A 12580-nucleotide genomic window follows, 5' to 3' on the forward strand; every position below is an offset into this window, starting at 1 on the left:
TCACTCGCGTGAACGAGCACCGATTTGCCTGTGATTTCGGGCATTTGTCTGCGATTTCTCAAAACCTGTCGGCGAGCCAAAATCGGGGCTAAAATCGTGCAGTCTGAACTCGGCTTAAGAGCTTTACAATGATACCAGGCATGACATGTTTCTGTGAATGGAGACGGCACGGGAGCTCGCGTTAGAATGCTAACTTTTGGTGATTTCCGATAGAAATCTAAAGGCGCAAGTTGACAAAATATAATGAAATAACCACCTTAATGTGTCATGTTGACATATTTTTTATTTTGACATGAAAGCTTACATGTTAAGGGAGCAAACTGGCCCAAAATCTCAAAATTGACCACTGCATGAAAAAACGATGTTTTCACCTGCCGTGTCTCGCCTTAATAAACATTTCTGTCAATATGCCAGAGTTAGCCAGAAGGCTATTTTTCACCTGTTGTCCCTAGACATATGGTAATAGTTACCCTAAAAGAGAGTAAAATTTCCTATTTTTCTCCAGAGCTACTCTAAAGATAAATTAACTAAATGAATATTGATTTGTACAATAGAATGAATCAATACTGAATTTACTTAAGCTGGACAATGACACCATTTTCTTCTAGAACTGCTGTGCAGCCAAAATTATTAGCCAGTTATCTTTGACACAATCTGCATTGAAAGCGCTTTATAAATAAAGGTGACTTGACAAGGTCCCATGGCATGAAAATTTTACTTTATGAGGTTTTTTAACATTAATATGAGTTCCCCTAGCTTGCATATGGTTGCCAGTGGCTAGAAAAGGCGGGTGTAAACCAAGCGGCGACCTCCCCCAGTTTCTTGTGAAGCCAATACGGAAGTAACAAACTGCTATTCATCGACTTGCCGCTATGGACAGGCTGCAAAAGGGAGCAGAATCTCATTGACCATCATGTTAAAACAGCCAAGTTTAGAGCAGAAAAAAACATGTTTACACTCTGGTTCACATTGTGTTTTGGTCTATACTGCTAATTTTGCCCTTCATGACAACTCTGAGGGGGGTGAATGTTTTTATAACTCATCCGTTTAAATTATATTAAGCCTTAAAGTTCTGCATAATTAAGGGCGTGGTCACTTGAGTGACAGGTATGCCACTGCTGCCTGTGAGCCGTCATGTTACCTCAGCAGCTCATTTCAGCCACTGAATTTGGCATCTCAGTCGTTTTTGTGCTTTTTTCTGGATTATTTTATACAATATATGGCTTGCTGCATACTTGAGACAGATGTCAGTCTGTGTACATGTGCTCGCATGCGGAACACACGTTGTTGGATCGTCATGGAATTGGCTAAAACTTTTGTTCCTGAGATTTACAACAATGACAATACCAGGAGGATATACAACTCCGACAGCACTGCTTGGATACTAGACTAAAACTGCTGCACTATTTTGAAAAATTATACTTTGGACATGTGCTCATTAGTTTGAGAGAACATTTGAAAGTTATACAGATATCTGGTACGTTACCTATATATGTACGTATAGAGTTTTACATTATAAACAATGTTTTATGTTTTGAAATGGACATTACCAAGTGCAGCGGATTGGATTCATCTCGCGATCTCTATTTCATTATAAAGGTATGAAATCCCATTTGATTTGTGTTATTTGCACACCCCACACAAATTAATTAGCCTACTGGTGTTAGAGCATCTATAACGTTATCTTAAAATCACCGTAGATTGACAGTAAACCTTTAGTACTTTCTAATGATATTGTTATCTTTATTAATATTTTAGATAGTATCTAAGATAGATATGCTAGGCGGGCGTGGTTTCAGCAACAAGTCACATGGGCTCCAACTATGTCTCGCCTCTTTGCCCATTTTCAGTTATCCGTGAGTGACGTTACCTCCCCTTTCTCTGCTTTGCCCGCCCATGAGAAAATGAGCTACTTTGAGCACAATATTTTTATTTTTTTCCTAGAGAGACACATCATGCCTTGTAAACAAGTGGATCATGGCAGTTGCTCAGTGTTTGGATGTACAAATGAACATCTTAGTATTTTTTTAGTTCATTCATCCAGACACAAAGTTTTAAACTAACCATTCGAAGATGTCCTGCTGTAGCCACTGAGTTGCAACTTCTTCATCCGGATCAGATTCTGGGTCAAACTGAAAGCTTGAACGACTGCATGGAGCCATTGGATACATCCACTGTCAACATTAGCGCATGGTACCGTGGCCGCAAGCTGGTTAAGGCCACACCCACCCTCCACCTTGCCCCGTCTCTCTCCTCCTTATTAGCATTTAAAGCTACAGACACAGAAACGGCACGTCCTGAGGAAAGCTCATTGTGGGACTGGCTTGTAGTGGCTGAAATTCTGCAACAAGGCTGAATTTCAGGTAAAAGACTTCAGATACAGTACTAGGGACCACTTAGGCCTATATAAAAGCATCCAAAAAGTAGCATATCATGGGACCTTTAATTGATTCATCTTTAGTGAATGAATGCACGGGTAAACATTTTTCAATCTGGACATAAATATGGCTACATCTAGAAGCTGTTTCTAGCTGTGGGCTGTGTAAAAGCTAAACACTGTCTTACACTATCTTTCTAAATGGGCAAGAATAACTTTGTGAACACTATTTGGTTATCTGCATTGATTACTATTGATTAATGTGACCTGTATTGTATTGTATTGAGTGCTTGCAATCCTGAGTTGCTTGGAGGGTTTCCTACATCCCTCAGAGACTCATAAGTCTTGTCAGGTGCCTCTGGAATGTTGGGAAGTGGCACACGATGCATCTGGCATATATTATGAAGCACACACATGCTTCAGTAATTTGGCATTCCCTCTTAGGTATGTATGAAGAGCACTCACCCAGAGTGATCAATGCATCAGAATCTAGATTCCAAAACTCCAATGCATCTTTCCACAACTCCCCTCATTTTCCTTTGTGCCCTGCTGTATCTCTCATGTGCTTCTGATGCTGGATGAAGAATTGGAGTCATCAGCCAGGGTTTAAATAGGTAGCCACTGTCCCCTGTAAAACAGATATTTTCACAGATACAATGGTATTCCTAAAATAAAATGGTTGTAATTTATGAATATTATTTTTTGTGTTCTCTATTGAAAGAAGACACTTGGTCATGTCATGTGTAAAATTAATTAGTTTCAACTTTGAGGTTGATATGCCAAAAATATTATTTACCTAATAAACCCATCACTTATTTGGTCTTCACTGAATTGTTGACAAAGCGACAAGATGTTGGTGAGAAGAGTTGTTATTTTCAGTGAAGCATCACAGACTATCCGGGCATTATATGTGCCAGATACATTACTGAGTTTCCTGGCAAACTATAAACTCTAAGCAGAGCATGATCAGGAAGGGTGTGAGGTTCTGCTCGATCTCTAAAGGCAGGAACACACCAAGTCAACGGTTGGCCTTCGGGCAGTTTAAGTTTTCTCAGTGTGTTCCGTACCGTCGGCTGAAGTTGGTCCTCGTCTGCTTTTTTCATCTGATTCGACAGGTTGAATCAACGTTGGAGCTCATCAGTCCCTCTGATCATTCTGATTGGCTGTTCAGCTACTGCCACCTGCTGGTACGGAAAGGCATTTACACAGGTGCAGAATGGACGTGCTACTTGGCCATTGGGTGTCAAGCATTGGTTTGGTGTGTCAGGGCAAATTTAGACCCAGACGCTGCCGATGTGAGCCAACCTCCGCAGTCTGCTTTTGTCGCCAGTCGGTGTCAGCTTGGTGTGTTCCTGCCTTTAGCTGAACAAGCTGAAGATTCTTTTTGAAGATTGCAGAGCTTTTGATGCTGGGGTCAACATGAAGGGCAAGCACCAAGGAATACAACTGCAAAAAAAAAAAAAAAAATCTCAGCGCCATGTTCATCCCATGTGGAGCACATACTCTAAACCTTGCTGCCAAATCTATAAAGATGAGTAGGGTTTTATGAGCATGTGCAAAAACCTTTTTTCAGCTGGCACACTTCTTTTGAAGAATCATGTGACTATAACCGTGAAGTTATGGAGTGATACGAAATGGGACAGTAGGCTCCAAAGTGTTCATGTAATCAGGACTCAGGCTTCTGAGGTTCAGGATGCATTACTGAAAGCCAGACAAATGATCAAAGATCCTGTGGCCAAAGTGGAGGCACAAGCACTTGCAGAGGGAGTTGGGTCCTACTGCTTGATTTGCTTTTTCATATGATGTGAGATACTGACAATTACAAACAAACAATCTCATTCAATCTGCCACAATGCATTGAATTTACTCTCAAATGCAAAGTCCTCCCTCACTACATACTGGAAAATTGGATTCTCTGAAGAGCATTTGTGAAGAAATGAATTTGCCTGAGGCGGTGGTGCTGGAGCAGTGGAACAACAGGTGGGACGTTACCCCATTATCGGCAAGGCTAATGTGCAGTCAGCAGATTTTTATGTAAAAAGAAACGTCTTCAGGGTGATACAAGACCGCACTGTGAAATTATCTAGCTTATCATGCAGCTATTTGCCACATAATTAAACAAAATTTGAATTTCATCTTATTTTATTAACTCAAATCGACTCGCTGTACATGCTCAAGCGGTATGTTATGAGTTGTAGCGGCTGTTGGCGTGGAATAACAGACCACTAGATGGGGCGATTGATGAATCAGAAATGAGTATTGCCATTAGCAGAGTAAAATTATGAATGAAGGCAGGAACACACCAAGCCAACGGTTGGCCATCGGGCAGTTTTTGTTCATCTGCCGTCTAAGTTTTCTCAGTGTGTTCCGCACCATCGGTTGGTCCTCGTCTGCTTTTTCGGCCATTTCGACATGTTAAATCGGCATTGGAGCTCGTCGGTCCATCTGATCATTCTGTTCAGCTACTGCCACCTGCTGGTTCGGAAAGGCATTTCATCTTACACAGGCGCAGAATGGACGTGCTACTTTGCCTTTGGCTGTCAAGCGTTGGTTTGGTGTATCAGGGCAACTTTGGAGATAGGCGCTGCTGACGTGAGCCAACCCCGCAGTCTGCTTTCATTGCCACTAGTTCGTCGACATCGGCTTGGTGTGTTCCTGCCTTAAGAAGCCGCACACTATAGCTGAGAAATTGTATTATTTCTCATGTATTAATCCTTCTACTGCTGATATGGTTTCAATTATGATTGATGACACAACAGCCAGCAAACTAAAGGCTATTTCTGTGTCGAACAATATTATGACATGTCAAAAGATGAGCATCTTAACAACAAGATACAAGACAACGTTTTCTCTGCAGATGGATGAAACAACTGACAGTAACAAAGTTTTTAATTGATAAGGCTGGTAAACGAGGAGGTCTGCGAGCATTAGGCAAGTGCGTAGTCGATTCAGTAAGCTGTTTCCTCACAAAAGTGGATTATTCAGTGTAGTAAAGCCTCTTCTTCATTGAGATCCATTCAAAAAAGGGCCTCTGGTCTCCTTTCCTGCATACCGACAACACTGCAGCGTTAGCATTAGCCATAATGTTTTTGTTTGTTTTTTTGCTAAAGGTTGCAGGCTTGCACACCAGTGGCTTTAAGTATAAATGGAGACCTCAGAAAATTCTATGCTGATGAACACTTCTCGCCTTAGACTGAATAATTTAATAATTGTTTGTTTTATGTTTTTAAAGTAGTCTGTGCTTCTAATAAAGAATTAGTGTGACTATTGTTGTAGTTTTTGTATGGCTCTTTTGGAGAAAAATGTGTCAAACAGAAATTAAGAGTTTTTACACTCTTTTACAGAATTTTTGCACTCAACCATGACTGCTGTGAATTTTAGAATCTCTCTTTAGATGTGCTTGTACACATTATTTTCAGCATGATTAAACATGCCCAGATGAAAAAAAAAAAAATACTATGGTAATTTATAGTAAATACTATAGTGTTTTTTTTCTACAACTATTGGGTATATTATACTACATTATACACTATGTTTACTATAGTAAAAACAGTGTATAGTAAAAATACAGTTTATCAGTTCACTATAGTTAATACTACTGTATGCTGAAGCATTAATTAACAAAGTGTTGTAAATATTATTTTTTCACCTGGGTGTATTTAAATATGTTCTTCACAAAGAATTCAAATATGTATGCATCTTACATGTTTTATTATCTGTATGTGTTTTTGTAAATTTGGATGCATATATATGATTTTAGACAGCAAAGTGTGAACAGGACTTTTATTTTGGTGTGGCAATGTGACGTCATAAAGCTGTGCTCCTGTGTCTGTTGTGATACTGCTGAAGGTTTGTATTTTTAAGCATTTAATGGATGCAAATGTTCAGTCTGTTTTATATATTTTCCAAGAGACATTTAATACTATTAAATATACCATTGTAATGCTTTATCTAACATTAACGTTATTCTGTTTAAATTCTGTGTAATTTCTACTACTGAACTAGGGAGCTGATTGAGATGCACCCATTTCTGTTAATTCACCTCTTAAACATGACAATATGTCTAAACACAGAGAAAAACTCCTGGTGAAGCGACTGAGAATTATGTGACACTATTATAAAGATGGCGTTTATTAAAGTGGAGAGTGAAGACATGAAAATTGAAGCAGCATTCAGCATCAAACAAGAAGATACTGAGGAACAAACAGGTTGGTTTCATCATTGTCATTACATGTCACACATTTAATTAGGAAAAATAGTATAGAAGTGGCCAAAACAATTCAATCGTTTTGAGTAACATTAAACCCAACTGTCTACTACTGAATAGAAAACAAAGGAAACATCTGTTTTGACTTTCACGTCTTTTATCAAGCTCAGTTGTAAATATAAAATCATAAGTTGATCTAAGATGAGTGTTCCTTCTCTTGAACTCATGTAGCAGCAAAAAGTGTGGGATATTCTTCAGAGGTGGATTTTAGCATTAGGAAAGAAGAACATTAGGAAAAACTACAGTGACATTTTATTCCAGGGAATAGACCTTATTCATAGCATCACCATCTTTGATTTTTAATGTTAATGACAGAGAGGCTGTAAGGGATAAACATGCATCTTTTCAGTGGGTTGTGTTGTTATTTAATGTGTTTTTGTATAGTTTTGATGATAAAACTGCAAAATTATCTTTCCAAAATACGTTTTATGGGAAATAATGAGCTTTTTTTTTTTTTTTTAACCACGGATACCGTTAAAAACAAGGCAAGTTTATACTTCAGAGCCTTGCCTTCATACCTGTCTTGGCACTGCTCTGAATAAGGTCTATTGCCAGGGTTGGGGCGTGTAACAGCGTTACGTAATCAGGATACAAAAATCCAGTAACTGTAACTTGTTAGTTACGTTAATAATAACGTGTAGTAATCACATTAGTTACATTTTGAAAAAAGGGGGGATAATCTCAGGATTACAATCATTTCATTTAAAACTAAATAAATAATTATTTTGCCATAACACTATATTAAGCGCTGCTTGATTATACAGTAATGACTGCATTCACACCAGATGCGAATGAAGAGTTAAGGACAAGTGATTTACATGTTAAGTCATTGCAAAGACGCGAATATACATCCTGCGGCGCGAATTGAGCATTTTGGGCATTTGACGCACGTAATACGTGAATCGCACAAGTTGAAAAATCTGAACTTTGGTGATAATTCGCGCCGCATTAACCAATCCAGAGCTTGCTCTAGTAGTGACATGAGTACAATGTAGTGAGCAGAGGCAGAAATCCGAAACAGAAATTGAGGACAAAATCATCGTTGCTGTACAATACATCTTTATAGGTCAATCTGTTAAGTTGTAAAAAAACGCTCTTTACTCAGTTTGAGCTATATATATATATATATATATATATAAATATTGAGACTACAAGCTAGATAAAGCCAGCAAATTGAGCTTATTCGCAGTATTTTACAACTACTTTCCTGCTGACGAGTTGATGCGTTTATTCAGAGGAAGTGTGCAAAAACGAGACTGGAGCCACCTGGCAGAAGCCCCTCTAATGACGCAAATTCGCGTCTGTTGTGAAGTGAATTTCACGCATGAGTAAACTCAATTTTTTTTTTATTCGCTCAAGTCGTGTCTGGTGTGAACGCCCCATTAGAGATCATCATTTCTACTCTGTCATTTGAATTTTCATATTGTTTGCAAAAAGCAGCTCAAATTCAAAATGTTGTAAATCTTTAAGTGCCATTTAGTGATTGGGCACTCGAGCAATGTAAGCAATGACGAGTCAATGATGAGACAAGAGTAAGTGTGAAACCATCAGCTGCTTGCCAGCCTGCCATAAGGATCTGTCCAATCTATACCCACATAAAAAAATTTCTGATTCTAGTTCTAGTGGCACTTTGACTGTATTAGTGTGTTGGGCAAAAAAAAAAAAAAAAAATTAAGAAAATTGTGGCGATTGGCACACTTTCTTTTTGTCATGCTCTACTTGGGAAGAGGATGGATGCAGAATTTCAGATGCAGAAAATCAGGTTTCACCAGAGATTTTGAAGATTCTTCAAGTGTGGAAGAATCACACCTAAAATGAATTCTTCTCATGACAGCACAGCTGGTGCAGAAAAACTATGAAAAAGCTGTGGATTTCCTGGCCTCTGCTTTGTCTCTTTGTGGGCAACCAGAAGAATTTTTAAGAATTTTCCAAAACATTGTACCTCTTGCAGAGTTACGGAGACTGTGGGAGGTGTGTGCTGTTCATCACTTCACTTGTTCATTGAAATCACCCCACACTATGTTTTTTGTTTTTGTGGTGGTGGTGCTGCTGCTGCCTGTTGCTGCTCTGTTTGATGTGCTGAGGAAGACAATCTCACTCTCCCAACGGCATTTTTGAGTCCCTGGAAGGCTTAATTTGCTGCTTGATAATCTGAAAATGCCCTTTTTTAAACCTTGGATCCATTGCAGATGCTTCTGAAAGCAGATGGTGAAATTCCACCTTGTGGATTCTGGCCAGTGTTGGCAAGTCCGGAGTTTTCCTGCGGAACTGGGCTACATTTACACTGTTGCCATAAATTATTTTTCGGATTTGCGGGTTGAATCGACCCAAAATAACACAATATTTATTTTTAAATATGCAAATTTTACCTGTGAAGTCCCACCAAATTAAGATATTTCTGTTGAAATCCGATGGCTCAGAAAGGCCTCCATAGCCAGCAATGTCATTTCCTCTCTCAAGACCCATAAAAGGTACTTAAGACGTCGTTACAAAGTCCATCTCACTACAGTGGTTCTACAATCATTTTATGAAGCGACAAGAATAGTTTTTGTGTGCAAAAAAAACTAAATAACAACTTTATATAGTGATGGGCCGATTTCAAAACACTGCTTCCTGAAGCTTCGAATCCTTATGAATCAGTGTATCGATTCATGATTCGGATCGCGTGTAAAACCGCCAAACTGCTGAAATCACGGCGATCTGAATCATGAATCCATGAGGTTTTGTGAGTGGTGAGGCTTATGTTGTGAGCACTCCAAGTGACACAATCTGCTATTTTGCAATTTATGTTCCACTCTCTGGCAATTCTTAAAAGATTTTCTGCCAGATTGTTTTGAATTTGCTAAAAAGGGACACTGCAGACAATTTAATGGACCCATTTCAATGAAGTGTCATGTAACTGACATAAAACCACATATTGCCCTAGATGTCCAGCAGTCTGTTGTGAGGCACACAGCCGAAGCTCTGCCAACTTTTTCCATAATTTGTTCACAAATCTTCTAAACATTTCTGGAATTATTGTTTTTGATGGGGTTTGCCTGCTGGGCAATATATAGGAGGGGTTTAGTTCACTCGAAAATGAAAATTCTGTGATTAATTGTCTTTCCACACTTGTAAGACCTCCGTTCATCTTTGGAACACAAATTAAAATATTTTTGATAAAATCCGATGGCTCAATGCGGCCTGCATTACTAGTAAGATCATTTCCTTTTTCAATGGCAAGAAAGGTACAAATTATATATTTAAAACGGTTCATGTTAGTACAGTGGTTCAACCTTAATATTATCAAGCGACGAGAATACTTGTTCACCAAAAAAAAAAAGCAACTTTATTCAACAAGTATAGTGCTGGCCGATCTCAAAACACTGCTTCATGAAGCTTCGAAGCTTTATAAATCTTTTGTTTCGAATCAGTAGTTCAGAGCACCAAAGTGATTTCAGTAAACGAGTTGAAACAAGATTCGCAAAGCTTCGAAGCTTCATGAAGAAGTGTTTTGAGATCGCCCATCACTAGATATTGGTGGCATAATATGTAATTTATTGCACCGCTAGAGGTTGCTTATTCAAAATGGCATAGCTTGATGACACGTCTTAAGTCCGGAACACACCAAGCCGACAAACCAGTGGCGACGAAAGCAGACTGCAGGGTTTGGCTCACGTCGGCAGCGTCTGGGTCCAAAGTTGCCCTGATACACCAAACTGACGCTAGACAGCTGACGGCCAAGTAGCATGTCAGTTCTGTGCCTGCGTGAGATGAAATGCCTTTCCGAACCAGCAGGTGGCAGTAGCTGAACAGCCAATCAGAATGATCAGATGGCCCGACGGACCAACAAGCTCAAATCGGCCAAAAAAAAAGGCGACAAGGACCAACTTCAGCCAACGGTGCAGAACACACTGAGAAAACTTAGTCGGAGAAAAAAAAAATTTCCTGATAATTTACTCAACCCCATGTCATCCAAGATGTTCATTTCTTTCTTTCTTCAGTCGAAAAGTAAAGAAAAGTACTCTTATAGTGGACTTCAATATCCTCCAAATGGTTGAAGATGAAAATTACAGTTTCAGTGCAGCTTCAAAGGGCTTTAAACAGTACCAGATGAGGAATAAGGGTCTTATCTAGAGAAACAATCAGTCATTTTCTAAAAATTCAAATGTATATGCTTTATAAAGAAAAGTGATCACCTTATGAGTGCTTCTGTCTTCCGTATTCTTCAAAAAGTTACGCTGTACTTGCTATGCCTTCCCTATTCTACTGACGGAAAAAAACGGAACTGGCACCGCGTTCGTTCCGTAAGTGGAATAGGGAAGGCATAGGACATTTTGATGCTTTAAATGTCTAAATGTTTTCATGCCTGTTGCTTTGTGACATTAAACTGAGGTTAATTTGTATGTGTCTCTGTTTACCTTAGACCTGATGGCGCTGAAAGTGGAGAGTCAAGAAATGGAAGAGAAAGATCATTGTAATAATGATAAACATCATGATTTTAAAACTGAAGAAAAATATATGAATTGCTCACAGACGGAAAAGACACCAACTAGAAGTAATTATACCTGCTTTCAGTGTGGAAAGAGTTTCACCCAAAAAGAACATCTTGAAGTCCACATAAGAACTCACACCAGAGAGAGGCCTTACACCTGCCAACAGTGTGGAATGAGTTTTACTGAAAAAGGAAGCCTTAAAGTCCATATGAGAATTCACACTGGAGAAAAGCCTTACACCTGCCAAGAGTGTGGAAATAGTTTCATTCGAAAAGGAAGCCTTAACAGTCACATGAGAATTCATACTGGAGAGAAACCTTACACCTGTCCTCAATGTGGGACAAGTTTTTCACATAATTCAACTCTTAATGCACACATGAGAAGTCACACTGGAGAGAAGCCGTTCACCTGCAAACTGTGTGGAATATGTTTCAGCCGAAAAGGAAACCTTACAGTCCACATGAAAATTCACACTGGAGAGAGTCTCTACACCTGCCAACAATGTGGAAAAAATTTCAATCGAAAAGGAAGCCTTAATAGCCACATGAGAATTCACACTGGAGAAAAGCCTTATACGTGCCCTCAATGTGGAAAGAGTTTTACACACAGACCAACCCTAAATGGCCACATGAAAACTCACATTAAAAGGAAGCCTTTCGCATGTCTTCAGTGTGAGAAGTTTTTTGCACATCAAAGAGACCTAAAACATCATTTGCAAACTCATTGTGAAAAGAAATTGTAGTGTTGCTCAATGGTTTACAAAATAGAGCAGTGTCAAATTGCACATTCACTCTGGAGGGAGACCTTTTAAATTTTGATCAGTGTAATATTTTGACATAACACTCAGGTGTCATGTAAACAGCCCCATTTTCAACTAAAAATGGAAAACTTTATGCGTTTATCCATTCATTTTCACAACAACAGTGTTTTTGGTGGTCTGAAAATGCAAACTTTTGAAAACGTATTTCAAAGTGCAAGTTTTTGAAAATGGTCTCCATGTAAACAACAAAAAACAAGAACCTGTGATGCACTTCTATGCGCATTAGACGTTCATTCTATAGTGTTTCGTCGCCATCTAATGGCCTGCCAGCAGAAAACAGTGTTTTTAGTAATTTTCATGGATTTGAATAAAGGGGGATAATTTTGACAATGGTGTCATCTGTATGCGGAAAACTCAAAGGAAAAACTTCTCAGTTTTAACCATATTGTTTTTGTGTAAACGTACCCTCACAGATACACTTGAAAATTCATGCAAATGTGAGACCCTGTGTGTGTTTTGGGTGTGGAAAGTGTTTTAAATGACTTAACAATATAAAATAAAACCAGAAAATATGTATCATTATACAAATTGTGTTTTATAGAGCCATATTTCATAAATTTGAGTCAGTTTAATACATTGTAATCAACATAGTTTCAGAATTAATGATTGTGCAACCTCCACAAACACAATTTACAAAAATA

At 38.7% G+C, this 12580-nt stretch overlaps 1 protein-coding gene across 1 annotated transcript; it reads left to right on the top strand.

Annotated features, from left to right (window-relative positions):
• The first annotated feature begins 6186 nt into the window (after window positions 1–6186).
• Window positions 6187–12334, top strand: LOC137024980 (gastrula zinc finger protein XlCGF57.1-like). The gene is made up of 3 exons (XM_067392967.1): window positions 6187–6226; window positions 6383–6585; window positions 11050–12334. The coding sequence occupies exons 2-3, from the start codon at window positions 6501–6503 to the stop codon at window positions 11859–11861; spliced, it is 897 nt and encodes a 298-aa protein (XP_067249068.1). The 5' UTR covers window positions 6187–6226; window positions 6383–6500; the 3' UTR covers window positions 11862–12334.
• The last annotated feature ends 246 nt before the right edge of the window (window positions 12335–12580 follow it).

Source organism: Chanodichthys erythropterus, chromosome 8 (genome assembly GCF_024489055.1).
Source record: "Chanodichthys erythropterus isolate Z2021 chromosome 8, ASM2448905v1, whole genome shotgun sequence".
Taxonomy (NCBI): domain Eukaryota; kingdom Metazoa; phylum Chordata; class Actinopteri; order Cypriniformes; family Xenocyprididae; genus Chanodichthys; species Chanodichthys erythropterus.